Source organism: Mastigoproctus giganteus, chromosome 1 (assembly GCF_048544385.1).
Source record: "Mastigoproctus giganteus isolate SK-2022 chromosome 1, ASM4854438v1, whole genome shotgun sequence".
Taxonomy (NCBI): Eukaryota; Metazoa; Arthropoda; class Arachnida; order Uropygi; family Thelyphonidae; genus Mastigoproctus; species Mastigoproctus giganteus.
In genome coordinates, this window is record NC_143575.1 from 116,855,018 (window position 1) to 116,874,121 (window position 19,104).

Genomic DNA, 19,104 nt, shown 5'->3' on the forward strand with positions numbered 1-19,104 from the left:
ATGTGAAGCAAAGAATTGCGTTAAGAAGCCTTAAACAGGATGATAGCATCGTAGTCCTACCCGCGGACAAGGGTAGAGCAACTGTGGTTCTTGATAAGGAAGCGTATAGAAGTAAAGCGTTGTGTTTATTGGAAGATCAGATGACTTATAAAGTTATTCAGAAAAGTCCTCTTCTTAGTTTGGAACGCCAAGTGAACGGTATGGTACAGGGTTGGCTTAAGTCCAACAAAATTTCTAAGGAACAGTATTGGATGTTGCGCGCTACAGGTAGCCAAATGCCAAGATTTTATGGCTTGCCTAAGATTCACAAAGTGGATGTGCCACTTAGACCCATAGTCTCATTTATAGGCAGTCCAACCTATGCACTTTCTGGTTTCTTAGCCAAATTGTTATCCCCACTAGTGGGACTTTCAGAATACAGTATTAAAGATAGTAAAGACTTTGTGCAGTTTATTAGAAGCCAACCCATAGAAGAAAATGAGATCATGATTTCCTTCGACGTGAAATCGCTATTTACATGTATTCCAATTGATCATGGGGTGTGGTGTGCACGCTTGGCATTACAGAGGGACACCACCCTAAGTACTAGAACACAGCTAAAGCTAGAGGATATTGAGAAAGGAATAGAGTTATGCCTCTCAAGTACCACTATGGTATTTGATAATACTATGTATAAACAGGTTAATGGTGCAGCCATGGGCTCCCCCATCAGCGCAATTATAGCTAATTTAGCTATGGAGGAGCTCGAGGCCAGAATATTTAATGCTAGTGTTCTCCCTATGCGCCCCTGGAAAAGGTATGTGGATGATACGTTTTCAATCATTCGGAAGGGGAGTGAGGATCAAGTGTTGATCAGCTTAAATGGCTTCTCCCCATTCATACAATTTACATCGGAGGTGGAAGAAGGAGGAGTTTTGCCGTTCCTAGATGTGTTGGTCTGTAGAGAAGGTCGACAGCTGAGGACTAGGGTGTTTAGGAAGTCCATGTGTAAAGGGCAGTATACGCATTACAGCTCAGCCCAAACCAACCATCATAGGAACAGTGTGGTAAGAGCTTTAGTTGAAAGAGCAAAATCACATTGCAGTGCCTCCGATGATAGAAAATTAGAGTATGAACGGGTCGCGACGGATCTTGCAAAATGTGGTTACCCCCGGAGGATTATAGAGAAATATGTTAAAGGAAATCAGAGGAGAGGCGAGCCATTTACACCGATAGCCACTGCATACATTCCCTACTACCCGGGTTTGACTGATCATATTGCTAGAATACTAAGAAAGTACCAGACGCGTTGTGTGCAGCTTCCAGGACGGAGGCTGCGCACAATCGTGTCTCAGGTTAAAGACCCCATTAAAAAAGAGAACACTAGTGGGGTCGTATATAGCATTAGATGCCCGGATTGTGGGGAGTGTTATGTAGGGGAAACAAAACGCCGTCTTAAAGATCGTTTGGGGGAACACACTAAGGCAATAAGAAATGCGGAATATGGCAAGTCCGCCGTGGCCGAGCATTTTAGGAGAAGCAACACCAGATCTCCCCGGACGATGCTATCATCACCGATCGGGCGCATAAGTTCTGGGACCGTAAGTGGCTCGAGAGTTTGCGGATTTGTTCTACCATTAACATAAATAGGGATAGAGGCACGCGGATTCATCCCATCTTTGAGACCACTATCCTCAAAAGGGATGAACGATTCCGTGTGGCTTCCACTCGAGCCGCTTCCAGTTCCACAACGCGAGAGAACGAAGCACACGAGAATGGAAACACGTGAGGAGTACCGTTAGCCTGCTGATATTTAAAGTTGTACTGCATAGCAGTGTTTACCGCTGAAGAAGAAGGCTGAGCCTTTGAAAGCTACGGTTTTTATCGTTTTAATCAGTATATTTTATGCATTTTATTGATTGTAATGTAGCAGATTTTAATAATTTATATGTAGAGTTTATTGTAAAGTTAAATTTGTTGTAGATGCGGGTATTTTGACTTATTATAAATCAGTTATCAAAAGTTTAGTTTCCCTGGTGTTTTAATTCTACGCAAGGTTGGTGAAAAAAGACTCAAAAAAACAGTATGGATATACCCAACCGCAGAGGCCTGTTTGGAGAATTGAACACAATGTTTTAACTCTGAGCAATTTTCCTTTTTAATTGTTTATGCTTGGATTAAAAGTAATGCACCGTAAAGCTTTTCGCTATAATAAAGAGATACCATTTGTCAATTAAAAAAATAATCTGCTTAGCTTTCAAAGTTGTGTTGTTCATGCGGTAAACACCTGCTCAGCATTTAAAAATATCTAGAAATCACATGGTCTCGTTGATTGCATTTAATACCATTCTGTTACCCTGAAAAAGTTTGCTGCTCTCTCAGTTTTGCGTTTTTCGCAAATCAAAATACCTCGAAAGTGCACTATTTCCTGTTTATCGCAAGTTCATATTTTTCAGTGCACTTGCAGCTGCTTGAATTGTGTTGAAAAAAATAAATGGCGTCAGTGATGCATGCAAAAATCGAATTAATGGCTCAATGAAGACGCCTACAAATTTCAAAGGAGAACGTGGGCTGGCAATGCTCTGAACTGAGAGTCTTCATTAAAAAAATGAAGACACTGTTTCAATCGGTGATTAATTTGTTTTTCCTTTCATTTGCTTAGTTTAGTAAAAGTTCATTCATTTGAACTCTACATCTGAGATTTGAGCTGTGAAAAGGATTGGAGGCCCTTTTTTAGTTGACGATTCGAATACACAAGCTGTATCTCCCTGCCCTGATATAAGTTACACTACTTATAAACATGGACTAAAAGCGAGCCCACAGTGTAAAAAATAAAAGCTGGTATAAGTTAAAGTGAATGGAATCCCTTCACATCCAGTACAATGCATGTGCATAATTCAGTATGCTGTGGCATATTCCGAAGAATACGCCACAGTTCACTGAATTATACATACGCGACAGCTTATTGAAAAATGTAATGAGTGCATTAAAGATAGTATCCTGACGTGCCAAAATGGATGACAATCAGATGGGTTAAATGAAGAGCACGGAAGAGGTGTTAAAGTGGTGCTGAAATGTAATCAAAATGAATAGTAATTCGCTTTGAAATATTATGTCAACAGTTGGGGAGAAGTGGACACAAGCAACAGGAATAACAAGTTAGTTAATGTAAGTAGTGTGTTACATTTCAGGCACATTAGTGTATAGTGTGTTTAGGGTCTAACGGCACCAGAGGTTTCCCCCATCTCCGCGTAATATACATTGTGGAGTGATACAGAACACAACACAATGTATATTACGCGTTCATGTTTTATTTATTTATTTTTTTATTTTAGTGTGGGGCTTGTGTAGTTTTGGCAAGGGTCAAACGCTAGTCGCAAGATAGCTAGAGAGGGAAGGGAGACTGAAGACTGGGGGGGGGGGGGTGAAAGACAGAAATATGGGGTCAATAGTGAAGATAACCACAAAAGTCGGCGGGGCAGCCCATGCCTCACCAGGTGAAGATAGGGGATGGCAGGGGGGGAGGGTACAGAGTAACCATCCCCTGCCAAGGGAAGGGAAAGAAAGAGAACCGAGTGAGGGTACCCGGTTCAGATCGCCTAATGATGTTTCGGCAGCAAACTGCATAATGTCTTTGTCAGGTCTTCGTATGCCATTCCTGGGACATGTTGTCCCGTCCGTGTGAGTGGTCAATTCCAGATAATGATTCCAGTTTAAGCCAGTGGTCAGATCCAGGTTAAAGTTAATGATTAGTTTTTCAGATTGTAGCTGTTAGGTTTTTGTTTGGTTGACACATCTAAGGATCTTTATTATGGATGACGATTGGTTAGTTTGTGGGAAAATTCCTGCTAAGGTTGTGGGTATGTTCTTCTTCTAGTAAAAAGATCCTGCGCAATCTGCGTTAAGGCTTTATAATTGTCCTCGCTCTCCAGGAGATATTGTTCTTGGTTTATTGGCGAGAAACGTATTCTAGTTATTAAGAGGCAGCGGTTGTTGTTATTTGGTTTTTAGGAGCATTAGCAACTAAGGCTATATTGCTCCGGAAGAGGCAGCGGAGGTCTTCGTATAGTTGGCAGTGGTGCATGAGGTACTCCCATGTCTCTGGCTGTCCACAGTGGCAGAGAGTGGTGTCACTCAATCCGAAACTGGAGAGTTTTGCTCTTATTGCGCCGTGTCCGTGAGTAGGTAAGATGTCAGCAGTCCCGGTGAAAACCAGTTTTGGTTTTTGGGAAACACTAGTTGATTATCCGGTATGAATCTTCGGGTAACTTTGTCCAGCGGGTTTGCCAGGCCTGCTGTAGGTGGGTGAGAAGGCGTTTTTTCTCGAGTTTACGATCGTTCGCCGGATCAGCTGTGTAGTCTAGGCAGGTGATTGCTTTGCGTTTGGATAGTTGATAAAGCAACCCAAAGCGGACGATCTCCAGGTCCAGGGGGAGAGCGCGCATGAGGACCTGGAGGGCGTGGGTGCTTACAGTGCAGCAGGCTCTCAAGATTGTCAGTAGGACTGAACGTTGAATGGTCTCTAGCTTCCTTTTGTGTACTGCTGTTACCGCCTTGTGGAACAAGACTCCTGATGCATATGTTATTGCTGGTAAAAAGACTGCCTTATAGAAGAGGGCTAGGGTCCTCTTCTTAAGACCCCAGTCGCGACGAGTGATTCTAGCTATTAGTGCGGAGTATTTTTTGATTTTTCTTCGGAGGTAAGTAAGATGGGGTGTGAATTTCAGATTTTTATCCAGCAGAATACCAAGATATTTAAGTTCGGTGGAAAGCTTAATTGTTGTTTCCTGAATCTTTATCTGGGGAGGCCTTCTGATATTGAAAGAACTTTTAAGTAGGATAGAGCAGGTTTTTTGCTGGGGATATCTTTAAGTGGTTTTGGGTGGCCCAGTCTTGTTGGATATTTATAGCACGGTTTGCAGAGATCACTAGTTGAGTTCTTGAGTCTGCCGCCAGCATCAGGATCAGGTCATCCGCATAGGCCTGTGACCTCACATCACTAAGGTCGAGGTTTAGAAAGCTGTCGAGCACCACGTTCCAGAGAAGTGGGCCAAGTACTGAGCCTTGTGGGCATCCTCTATAGACTGGTCGTGTGACTGAACAGTACGGAGCATTGACGGTTACTGTTCTGTTTGCAAGATAAGTTTTTATACAATTGTACAAATTAGCTGGTAGTTTTGCTTTCCGGAGTCTGCCGAGGACGCTTGGCCACCAGTGGGACGATTTATAATAAAAAACGAGAAAGAGCAACAGCTTTAATGCGCGAAACGAGACCATTTTGTTTTTGCGCAGCCTCAATTTGTCCATTCATTCCTCCAACCAAAGCATAGCAACAATAATAATATCTAGTGCTTCATCTGAAATATAGGGTATATAGTCAACGTGATATGTATGAAAAAAACATGACAATTACGCGATCTCTATTTGTCTAATGCTAATTAAATTTGGGAAGGCTCGACAAATCGTTCTAAAAGAGACAATTATAAATTACATGAAAATCCATCCACTAGAACTTCAGGTATTACATACGCACGGACGGGCATGGAGAAGCTAATAGGCGCTATATGCATATATTCTAACGAACATAATGAGCACTTCGAAAGGGAATAATCGGAATGCTACTATGGGGGATAGATAAGAATACATATAAACCTGGATTTTCGGACTCCATTTAATCAGATATTGAATTTTCTGAACAGCATGTTCGATCAGAGGATGGAAAGAGGTTGTCCGGATAACCATATATAGATTAATATAACTTCTGATAGAATATATGCATGCAGGGCAGCGATAAAAAAAAATGTCCAAACTTTATGAATGTTTAAGATAAAATGCAGCTAATTTCATCATCTGTGTTAAGAGAAAGATAATCTTTATTGCAACCAACAATATTTACAGGCTCATGTTGCAATGCACCCTTCATGGACAGAGGACCAGTTGTTGTTATTTGGTTTCTCGGAGCAGTAGCAACTAAGGCCATATTGCTCGGGGATATGCGGTGGTCATTCCCTGACCTTTCCGCATCCTCCGTATTTGGTGGTGACGGGCTCGAATCCCGGTCTAATCAAGAAGCGTGTGCTACGCACTGCTGCTCCTTCCCACCTGGCTACGAAGGCGCCCAGAGGACCAGGAGTTCAAGATCAAAATGAGACTGAACACAGAAACAGAGAAAAAAAAAAACCATAAAAATGAAACACCTTCTGACTGAATTTTGTGTATTAAGTGCAGCATGTACAACCGTGAAAACATGAAAGTGTTCTGTCGTGGATCTTGTGACAATTCCGATTCTTACCTAAAAATGATATAGAGTATATTGTTATGCACATAAAACTATTCACAAGACCAAGGGTATAAAACTAACACCCCGCGGAAGTGATTCTCGGGAACTTGCGGTTTTCATTATAGAGTAGACAACACGGCCATGTGCATTACTGAAGGAAGTATTTTTGCGTGTTTTCATCTTAAATTGTATATATAATTTATATATATGAGCAAAGTTAACAGTTAAGCGAAAGAAAGAACTGACAGATGGAAATGTAAAGAGCACAAGGTGCCTAACTAGTAGTAGATAGAAAGAAAGAAAGACATTTTAGGGGTGGATGACAGGGAAAGAAGGTGAAAAAACTAAGTGAAACATTAAATAATAAGGAATTAAAGGCTGAGTTAGAAAGTCAATTACATGGAATAAAGCTACAAAATAAAAGTAAAAATAAATGATAAATATTGATGATTACAATAAAACAGCATGCATCAGATAAGGGTGGGAACGTTTGATGAAAGAAATCTAAAGATGTGAGAAAGTAATGAAAAGCAATATAATAAAATTTTATTTATTTTTTTTAAGCACTGCTTTATTTTGCATTCCAACTCGTTAAATTGGGCTCCTCACGTTGAGAAACTCACTAGTACATTATCTCTGTTCAAATGATGTTTTAAGGTAACAACTGAAAAAACGCCCGACTTTCCAGCAGCACTTCCCCAACATTAGGCAAAACCTTGTCGGCCATATCGACGATAAGACAGAAACTTACTTAAGAAAGCAACCAAAAACTTGCCACTCAGTATACACAAACATGTCTGGTTCCGTTTCCCATGTACGCCTAGGTTATATGGTTCTCTACTTCTCTCACTAACAACAAAAATTTTCGGAGTATCGAGTACTGGATATTAAAGTTGCTGAACCGTGTTACCGGTAATCCATTAACCATCTTCATATCTAACATGCATACTAACCATGGCACCATTTAACTGCCTCATGAAGAAAATATCCTCTTTCAGCTCATTACTGATTGTCTTAACTTCCTCAAAGTCTACAACCGGATGGAGTGCTCTAGGCTGGTCCACAGACTTCAAGATGACGAGTGGACTTTCCATAGCAGCTCGTCACTGAATTTGGCGATCAGAAAATTTCTCTCTCTAATATAGTTCGAAGATACAACACGCCAAAGACTGACTCATACAAATTCTTTGGTGATAAAGCTTATAGAACTCAGAAGGTACAGGATATTTACCGCTAACTATTAGAACCATAGTAGTTTTCACCTTGTTGGAACCTTATCTTGAAAAAGTTCTAACAATAGTTTTGTTCTGCCCTAACTTCGTCCCTCTGCCGAGGAGGATATTGTATTTAGGTTTCATTATATATAGTAATGTATATTATTCGTATGTACCACTAACACTAACTGTGTGTCTATATTAGATCCGTGTATATGTATATATCCACTTTTTAAACAAGCAAATGACAATAGGCAATATGGCAAAATATTACAAAATAACAATGCCTATAAAAATTAGTATATATTCGTATGTATAAATATAATTTATATTATTTGTGTGCATATCTTGAGTTTCTGTATATATATATATATATACACACACACACACACACACACACACATTTGTGTAAACATAAAGAAATGTTTCCACATTTTTTATGCATAATTTGCATGTTTACTATTCTGTTGCAATGTATAAACAGCTTTCAGCTAGATACTCCCTAGTCGAAACCTGCTTAATGGTGAAGTAAAGCAATAACTTAACAGTAACGTATGTGATAAATATTTAACTTAATAGTGAAACAGAAGCTGAACAAGGTGGTTACCCATTGAAGTTCATTTAAATTTTTTAATCATTTTGGTCTCTCAGTTGAAAACACAGAAGTAGGTTTAACCCTCAACACTTATTTTAAATGATTCAAATTTCAAAGCGTGCAATGTGGAAAGTAACTGCTACAAAATCCTTGAAATATCAGCATTAGTAGTCAGCATATGATGCAAGAAAGCAAGCTTATGCAGCATCAGCCAAAAAAGCAACAAAAAAAAAAAAAAAAAACCCGCTCCCATTTCACCCCCTCCGTTCGTAACAAATACCTGTCCAGCTCAGCCTGAAATTTATTTGGGCTATCAACTTCCACAACAAAAGATGGAAGTCTGTTCCACCAACCAACTACCCGCTGGCAAACTTTCGCACATCTCTCCTACAACTGTCTTTCCTCAATTTGAATTTATGCCCTCTGATTATTCTGAGCAAGAGGAAGAATACCATCACCATTGAGCATGCTCAAAGCATTCAAGGCTTTATACACCTCAATCCGATAATTTCGCAAATGCCTAGTCTCCAGACACTAATCTGCAAAACTTAAGCCTTTCTTCGTAAGAGCAACCCTTTGTTCCATTCACTAATCTTGTTGCCCTTCTCTGTACTCGTTCCAACAGCTCTACATCCTTCTTAAAATGAGGCCTCCAGACTATATACAGTACTCAAGGTGTGGCCTAACCACTGTCTTATACAAGGGGATAATCACCTCCTTACCCCTGCTAGAAAATTTCCTGTATATCATTGACAAGACACCATAAGCTACACTTGAAGACCGTCTACACTGCTCAGAAAACTTCATTTCTGCCTGCATGATTAACCCCAGTCCTTTTCATTCTGTCCACCACTGTCAGTGTAGTACCACAGAGTTGATACGTTGCTCTGGGGTTGCTGTTTCCCATATGTAGTACTTTACATTTGTCAATGTTAAACTTCATTTGCCACCTCTCAGCCCATCTGCTCAACTTTTCTAGTGTACAATGGTCTTCCATTTTGTAATCATAGAAGGTAAACAGAATTTTAAAACCGAACTGAGATTTTTTTTTTTTTGTTAGTTGTTGGCGCATCGCCTTCTGTGGCCATAATGCACCTCCCAAAGTTTTTGCATTTTACTGTGATCCAAGCCCGAAGCGGGATTCGAACCCGCGACCTTTGGGTTGCCAGGCAGGCACTTTAGCCACCTAGCTAACCCGGTCGACATTTTTGATGATAATCAAAAACATTTCGTTACAAAATTTTGCTGCAGATATTTGATTTAGATGCATAAATGATGAACATACACAGTGTTAAGTAAGATAACACGAAGCATGAAAATATAACCTCTACAAGTAATAAAACTGCCACATCAAAGAGGGACACAGGGGCTTTTCTTGAGAGAGGAATGGCGATGGCGCTGCAGATATATTATTTAAATTTCCATCCAACTGCTAGCCAAAAGGCTATATTATTATTGTATTAAAACTGTACTATGCTATATTATTATGACTTTTTCTCCTTATGAGATTTTTTTCACCCCGTGGAACCAAATGCATGAGGTGGCTAGTTGTGTCCGGTTATTATTATTACTGTTGATCTAGGAACTCTGAGTATCCTACAGGTGTTCAGGATCGCGGCCTTCTGGATTTAATAGTATTCATAATTTATCCCAACAGGAAGAAATAATATAATGATATTTGTTATTATTATTATTATTATTATTCAAAAGGCAGATAAACTTTACATAAAGCCAAAGATCAATATTTTACACTAAAATAAGGAAGCTAGACTTACCCGACTTTGGCAAAATTACTCCAGTGAGTCATTACAACCTCTGAAAGCACCATCTCAGATTTAGTATAGTTCCTGGAGAAATGAGATAGTGTTCCTACTAAGGGTGCTCCAAAGACATACGGTAGATCCTCTCCATGGATGCATCCCAATCGTGGAGCGTAATCGCCATCCTCCGTCTGGTGACCGAACATATAAAAATACGATCGCATTTGAACAGCGGAGGAATGAAGATTGCCTACACGAATCAACGGTGCTACGATAAGAGCGTCTCCCACTGCATCTGCTGTGCCATCAAAGATATCCGTTGGATGCAACATGGGGCGAGACCAGTCCATGTACTCATTTACGATAGTGAGGAAGATCTCCTGCAAATGATAGGTAAACAGGTTCCGCACTAATGTCCGTAATAATCTGTCTCTCCGGCTAGTTTCTATTCCGAAGCGTTCTTCCATTGCAGAAAAATGGAAATAAGACTCCATTCGGGTTACACCAAACAAGAGATCATAGTGAGCATACAAATCATTATATTTTTCCATTAACACTGCTGGCTCGTGCGGAAGCACAATTCCATCTATCGTTGGCCCGAAAGACGTCAGGTGATCCGGTACTATAAGTTTCACGCCCATAATCTGGGACATAGATTTTTTTCTCAAGCAGTCCACTAGCGCTGTATTGTCAATAGCGGGACAATTTAAAACACGAGCAAGATAAAGAGCGTATGTCACAGCATCACGAGCGATGGCCCACGGACTAAGAGCTGATCCACTCTGCATAATAGCTCGATGGAAAAGACCTGAAAATTATAAAATTCTTATAAGTAAAAAAAAAAAAAAAAACAGTATCGCATGTTTAGTAGAACAAGATTATTGTAATACATATTTAATATGTAAACATCTTAAATAAACAAGCTTTCCTTTAAAAATGACACAAGTTATATTTTTCAACAAAGATAACACGTTTAAACCAAATTTATGCAAAACGAGAGATAAGTAAATTATGCTCTAGTAAATTCGCTATAAAATAATTGCAATTCAGAAACTTTCTATTACAACAAATTTTCCATGTTTATTTTCATAAAAATAGTTTGTACATATCTTTTCTGTGTCGGAGATTTCTTCATTAAAACTCTATGGCAATAAATCTTATCAGAATTATATTTAGAAATGATTTTCTAAAAAAATGTAATAAAACCAGTTATTGCACGACTTGTTTTTAAGTTGACCTCCGTTAAATGTTAATTCATGTCCACTTCACAAGATCTGTTACAAATTTAAGTTTATTGTGATGTCTGACTACTTGACAACGGCATACCTTGAAGCTATGAAAAGGTAAATTGTGGAATCCACGTACCCTATATTTCGCGTTTCAATAGTTACAGATGATTTATTTATTTATTTATTTATTTATTTTAACATCCAACAGTGTTTTGCTAACTACGCAACTTTAGCTTTCCGAGCCTACGAAGGTCTGGCAATCAGTGCTTCATGTTTTTATCCTCCGATTCTGCCATCAGACGTTAAGGAAAACACTTCTAAAGCAATTGAATTTCTCTTTAGGTGCTTCTAAGAAATGCGGAAAAGAGAAATTCAAGAGAAGTCGCGTTCTGTGCATCTCTTTACCACTCAACAAGAGGTAAGAGACGCACAAAACCTAGAACGCCAACAGAACCGCTCACAAGAAACTAAACGGTAGTTGACGTTTACAAATGTGGCAAAAAGCGTAATCCATTCCACTGAAGACGTCAACTACAGCCAAATTTTCGATTCAAAATTTTCGCAAACCATCTTTAGAGCGATTGAGGGAATCACGCGAAATGCTTGACGCCCAGACACAATAGATAGCAACACGAGTGGGAAAGATCCAAGCTTATAATTAGGATATACCAACGGAAATTTCTGGAAGTTGGAATTTTTTTGCAACTTGAATACTTCAGAATCTGTATTTTATTTTGACATCAAAGGTGCTTTCGACAACATAGATCTCAAGAAAGCGTTTGAAATACTAAAAAATCATTTTCCCGTTGACACAGTGATCATTTCCTATCTTCAGTACAGCCTAAATGGCAGATTTCTCCTCTTCCCCACTAATACTGACAACATTCTCGTCACAACTTCAACAGGCATTCCTCAAGGTGTTCTCTCCAGTACTATATTTTTAGCATCTCTTCAACGACTTCTACAAGAAAATCCAAATCTATTTGCATATGCGGATGATTTAAAGTTATTTATAATCTCCAAAGCCAGTGATGATATTCGCAAAGTTATTCATGATGCGAATTTACAGATTTGTCAAATCATCAAGTATCTGAAAGACCGCAATCTGACTCTAAATGCAAGCAAATCAGCTAAAATTAAAATTACTTATTCCCTTCAGAAACAACCCAACCACATAGAAATAAAAAATGCAGATTTTTATTTCTATGTGCAGAAATCCCACAAAGACGTTTTTAGTTGTTTTTTTCTTTCCTTTAATGACCACTATTTATATGTTGTTCAAAAATTCAAAAAGCAAGAGGATAAATCAAACAAAAAACAGCAGCAGCGATTCAAGACAACAACAACAACAAAAAAACAGCCATTAAGCAAAGATGCATCTTTCCCATTCTGTCCTATGCTTCCAAAATCTTGTCTAGAACGTAACCGTCAAGAAATTCATTGCCCTAGAATATTGGGTTCATAGATGGCTCAATAGTAAGCTTCGTTTTCGCCATACAATATCCAGGCACCAGCTTTATGAAAACTTAAAAACAAAGCCTCTGCAGCAGATGATCAACGAGACTGAAGTCCTGCTTCTTGCAAAGTTAATTAATTTTGCAAGAAGCATGACTTTTGCATGCGATTCACCAAACTTAACCAATATAATAGCTGCTCCCAAAAGAGAAAATTAAAGAAACCAATTCAAATCCAACCTCTCCAGGCTCAAACAGATGGACAGAATTTTCCCCCAATGCATTCCTTCATCTCATAAATCATCACAACATTGATTGCAGAAGGTTACTTAAAACTCTGAAGTCAATAGGAGTCAGATATCCGATAAAATGAAGAGAAATAAAAACAGCAGCCTGCTTCAATCCAGTAACTGCAACTGAAAGCCAAATGTACTGTTCTGCAATTTTTTTTTATTAATTCAAAAATATAATTCCTATTCATTATTAATGGTTATATGAAATCTGCTATGTATTCGATTATTTTATTTTATTTCCTTTGCACCGTATTACTTTCCCTTGCCATGTGCTGTGATGGGCTTGCTGTTTTTGCAATAAACGAATATTTATTTTATTTTCCTAGCGGTGTGTGCGGGAATGTCGGGTTCCACCAGGGGCCCAGCGGCTAAAAGCTAGAAAATACAGAACCCAACATAATGTCATATATGACACTTTCTGGCTTTCACTGTGATACTGTTTATCTCCCCAGAGTTCATATGGTGCAGACATGGGAAACCACCGGAGGAGGAGGAGGAGCTATTCTCTAACACTGTGCACTCCCGACTCATATACATTACATGGGCGAGTTTAGAGGCAATGCTGGATTTAGGTAGACTCTGGGACACATATTTTAAAAGCCTTAAAAATAAAATCACGAAGACTGTCTCGCACCAACTCACTGAGTTGTTCTGAGGTCCCTGCGAATTCGGGGACTCTGAAATAACTGAGATACTCTAAACAAATCTGCGTTGTTGGTGCATAGTGCAGACGTATCGTAATGACGAGTGAGTCAGTACGATATATACCAAGGGTCGTCAATTTTTTTTTTTTTTCGTCGTCGGTATTATAAAAAATGAAACCAACTCATTAGGGTTCATATATCTTTTTTTTGCATAAAATTAATAAAACGCCAAGTAAAGATAAAGTATTTTTATTTCATTTTATTGCAGACCACGAAGATAGATATATTCACCCATGATATGAAATATATGATGATTTCTTAACTTAGCAATAGTATCACGTAACCTGACAGTCTCCACGTCGATTTTAACTTCAGTATTTGAAGAAGAAGAAAAAAACAAAAGTTTCAGGGTTTTTTTTTCTTCGAGTGTACTAATTCTTGATCTTTTACCAGCAAATTGCAATGCTTATTAATCTTATTTCTTCATTTTTTTAAAAATAATAATTGAAAATTTTGCAAATGTATTTTTTTATTACTAAAAGTATTCATTAGTTTGAATGAAAAAAAAAAGTTTATTAATTATGATTAAATTTTCAGAAAAATATTGGTAACATTAAACAGGAACATGAAACAATTAATCTCTGCCAAATTTAAGTTTGTGGATCCGTTAATTGCGCGAAATTTCGGCATTACTCGAACACAACAAATTGAGCCAATTTTTGGAAAAAAAAAATAAAAAAAAAAAACAACTTTGAAATTAATGTATTCCAATGAAAGAAATAATAATAGATTTCTGTTAATTCTGCCTCTGAACGTAATGAATATAAAAACACTAAATTATTCATATCCTTTTCTTTTTCCAGGGTTCTTGCAACATTCACTACATAAAAATTCACTGAGGTTAGTTGATTTACTGTTTATGACCACAAACTACTACAATTTCTTTTATTTTCCGTGATAATTCTCACAAAGGTGAGTGGCAAACTTTGAGAACCTTTTGAAAACTAGAAAGTATGCCACTCAGATGAAAAGCAGTGTTGCACTACACGACGAATTATGCTTTGCTGGGCACAATGCTGTAACTTAAAGGATATCGCGTAGCCTCACAAGCTCACTCACCTTGCATTGGGTGAATAACACTATGAAAGGACTATAAAAAGCAGGATATACAAGCCTAAAGACTTTATTAGGAAGATAAAAAAAAAAAAAAAAACTACTTATCTCCAACCTGTGAGTCAGCAGGATTAAATATTTTCCCGTAGGCGACGAGCTACCACCACCAGTTTAAATGTCCGTTTAATATGTCAAATTTGGAGAACTTAAAAAAATGGAAAACTAAGATACTTTATGCACATATTATTGACTTAAGGACTCGCGGTCCGCGAATATTGAGATCCATTTTTGCTCCTTTAGCTTTAATGGTTGGCGTGGGCTTTAATGGTTCCCGCCACGTGGAATCAGTAGTGATGCCAAGGAATGACCAAGCAGCTTGGAAAAGTTAGTTGAGTTAATGGGTAGTATGAAAAGAGAAACAAAAATCCAGAAAGGTAACAATACTTGGAGATTAGAAGCTGCTGATTAGAACAAAAGAGGAGAGACCTCGATATATATATATATATATATATATATATATATATATATATATATATATATATAAAAAAACTAATATACAGTATAACTATATTATAACTATATTATATATAGTATAACTATATACAGTATTTCTATAGAAACCACTATACAGATCACATAAAATCGCTGGATAACTGAAATTCGCTTGGCAGCTAGGGCCAAAGAGGATATAGGTAATGGTTTCTTCATGCGTCAATAGTCCTTATGTAAATGTTCTAAAACGCTACCAGAAACATAAAAAAAATTATGTGCACAGTTGCGATACATTTTTGGGTCAAAATATTTTTAGGGCTTATGAAAAACTAGTTTAGCACTAGTATTTATAAATAAAATGCTAATGAATGGAAGAATGTGCCCTTTTTGCTAGAAAGGTGTGATTGTCGTCGTCGTCCTCGCACACGATAAAAAAAAAAGACCGATTCCAATCCCTTCTAGACGAGAGGAATTTTGATGGCCTTTTTCACGATGAGTAGTTAGTTGGGATAGGGTTGCAAGGTTTACAGCTCCCGGGATATTGTTATAATCACTGTCCTCCCGCACCGGATGAAAAAGGCATGATGTCGAATTTCGTCAGTTATGTAAGGAATTTTTAGGGACTTTTTGCACGTCGTGACTGAGTTAGTCAGTCTCAAGCGAGGGTTGGATGGTTTTCTCCGGTAAACCCGGTTTTATGTGCAGCAAACCGAACGAAGTATTTAACGGGTATTTAGTAATTACAGGATACTTCATAGACTCAGTTGCTTTGGTGTTTAATTGATGCACAATCCCTTCCAGCAACTTACTGCGTTCGATATTCGATGGCTAGGAGCAGAATGATCCCCATAATCGAATATCGAATGCAGTAACGAGTATTAAATTTATTTGATTTCATCTGCAGTGTTGAAATACCTTCTGGAGTCCTATAGTAAAGTGAACGCTTTACTATCAATTAAAATGAACACTCAATCAACAGAAGCCAACTAAAATGGACAACTTCTCCTGCTGGACAAGTCAGAACTTTTTGTTTTGACATAGTGTTTCTTTTCAGAAAACTGTAGTCATTTTTTCTTTGCTGATAGTGCATTTTAGCGGTATTTCGAAAAGAAAGAGGCGTTGCAACATTTACGATCAGCAACAGTTTTACAGCGAAACAGAGAACTATTTAGTTCTAACGGTAGTCACAACTATTTGAGAATTTAAGAGTGGCAATGTGTTACCACACTTAATGTTTACTTGGCATCTTTGTTTCTTGGCGTATGTTTATCCACCGAAATTAAAACTATAAGAAGAGCGCCAAGGTGTCATAAGAAGCACCAATTATGCCCAGATAAATTTTATAATTATTTTCTTGAAAATACAATCTACTTGCAGGAAATAATTCTGATAGAAAAGGACGTGGAAAATCCAACTCTTCTTTGGTCGGCTATTTTTTAAAGTTTATACAAAGAACATAAAGGTGAATCTTTTCTCGTTTATTGATAAATTTACTGTTACAATAAATCTAAACAAGAGTAAACTCCACCGAATTCAAACCAAGCTTCGTTTTTGATTAAATTAAATAATGTGCTGAAACACATTATTGTTGGCGAAAGCCATTTTTGGTATATACCATTGAGTAAATTAAATTTGCTACTTAGTGCACTGATGTTATTGGAGAATCTTCCCCACTGGGGAATTGCGTTTTATTTACAGAAATGCAATTCCACGGCTACGAGTGTTTAAGTGTATATTATAGAAATCGTAATATTCTCTTAAACACTCGTCTATCGTTATCCTTTAACACGTGTAAGGAATGAACAGTAGACTTTTCATAATAAGTTTCACAAATTTATCCATGATAGCTGGAATAGATTCTCGGTTATCTATCGGGGATGCGCGTAAATTTGTAACTAATTATTTCAGTAAATGTCTTCAAAAACTTCAACAGCAATAATTGGTTGAATGTAATCGATTTTCTCTTGTGATCAAACCAAATAATTATAGTTCTTCTGGATTCCATTCGCCTGTCTATAGCTACTTGCATTAATGTTTATTACGCATGAATGCCACAAAGAAACGCAATAGCAATGATGACGATCTAAGAAAAAACAATTTGAAAGATTTGTTAGGTAATAATTCAAGTTCAAAGAAGCATGTAAACGCGCAGCAATTGATCCCAATTAAAATTTCGGAAGCCAAGAAAAGAAAGGCATGAATAAAGGACAAAGTGAGACTCAGATTTTGTTAGCTAATCGTGCAGTGGCATGGTTCATTTCCAGTAATTATAAAGTGTGGAAAGATCATTTAGCGAATAGATCGTTAAGATAATAGATAAGAGTAGAATAACTAGCTTTACCTCAGGTAAAGCTAGTTGCTTATAATTTTCTTCATGTCTTGTCACACCCTACATGTTAACAAATATGGGATGCGATCTAACCCCATATTATCCTCCCCATCCAATTCTGCCTACTTCTGGATTATTATCCATTACGAGGGTACTGCCAACTGGGAATGCCACTCTTCAGTTTTAAGATGTTGCATTTATTCCTCATTTCATTATTCATTATATATGTACTTGTTTATGGTGGCACCCAGACTAACGTCTATATCCACCTGTATATTCTGTGTTCAAGTATTCTACAAATGGGCCTGTAGTGTAAAGTGTGTGTGTAATATGTTATAAGGAAAAAAAAAAAAAAAACACAGGCCACTCTGCCACCAGGGAACAGGCACTATCCTGCTAGCAGAGATTCCTCACAATGCATTTCCCATTCTCTTTTAATGTAGATGCGGTAACGGTCTTACATGAGAATATTTTATTAGTCCTATATTAGAATAGTTCGCTGGAGGACAGATGTGAGGAAATTTGCCTTCAGCCAGAGTAACTGAATATTGAAAAACCCTCAATTCATGGGAGTTCCTTATGTACCGGTGATTTTGCGAATATCTTCACTTCACAACGGGGATCAAAGAGTGAAATAAGTTAGTAAGCAAGGAAAAGTAATGGAGTCACTAGTTAAAGAAGAAATGCAGGACTATCTGGACAGGAATGCAATTACAGCACGTTTTGTTAAAGGACGGCCTTATCTGACCAATCTGATTGGATACTACGATGCATTAAAAGAAGGAACTGTAGGATGCAAAATATAATTTTGATATCATACCTTATACATTATGTACGGCTTTGTACGCCATACATTAAATTTCGGAAAAGATTTTGGGCTGTTACACTTTTTTTTTTTTTTTTTTTTTATGAAAACTCCAAACACAAAAGGTATCAAAACCTATAGTACTTAGTACCGTGCATGGGTTGAAGAAGTATGGGGAAGGGGTGCCGGAAACTTTGCTCTAGAGACTAAGAATGCTGTATATTTCGGATAAAGGAATAGTTGAGTGGAGAAGGCAAAGAATGGTTGGTTAAATAAATAAATATTCTGTTTATATTCCGGGACGACCAAACGGTCAGAGGAGTACACAAGATAGACAGAATGCAAGCAACAGCACCGCATTTACCAGTCATAGGTAAATGCGGTGGCTTGAACCCTGGTCACTCAAGGCACGTGTACTTATGCTCACGCACGTCTGACCACTCGGCTACAGCGGCCTGTGATATCAATGGGAACTGCTTTTCTTGGACTAATGTCATTAGTGGAATTCTCAGGATTCAGTGCCGCGCCCATTGTTATCCTTGATGAGCTCCTTGGACTGGACCTAGGTCCTGTAGCTATACAAGCCTTTGCTGATGATGTGACCATCTCGATTGAGGCTGACAGCAGAGCTTCTCTGGAAGCCAGAGGAAACCAGGCACTTCAAATCCTTCAGAACTGGGCAGCCCTACACAAACTAAGACTCTCACCCCAAAAGACACAATCCATTCTCCTGAAGGGATCACTGCAGCCTACTAGAAACCCCACTATCAAACTTCAAGGCCAAACCGTCAAGCTAGTTTCTACGTTAAAACTACTGGGAATAGTACTTGACCCTAAGCTCACTTTCTCTCCGCATCTTGCACACCTCCACGCGAAAGTGAGAAACTACACTGCTCTCATCGCACAGGAGAGTCGTC

General features: G+C 38.2%; 1 protein-coding gene across 4 annotated transcripts in view; it reads right to left on the reverse strand.

Moving 5' to 3' along the window:
• Positions 1–19,104, reverse strand: part of LOC150091107 (neuroligin-4, X-linked-like) — a 600,809-nt gene that overhangs the window by 120,149 nt on the left and 461,556 nt on the right. For all 4 annotated transcript variants that reach the window (XR_016546982.1, XM_090374344.1, XM_090374327.1 and 1 more), the window contains exon 4: positions 9,844–10,636. Coding sequence is in view for 3 of the 4 variants with exons in the window: in XM_090374344.1 (XP_090230470.1) it covers positions 9,844–10,636 (793 nt within the window). In the remaining variant the exon portion in view is untranslated. The remainder of the gene's footprint in view (positions 1–9,843; positions 10,637–19,104) is intronic.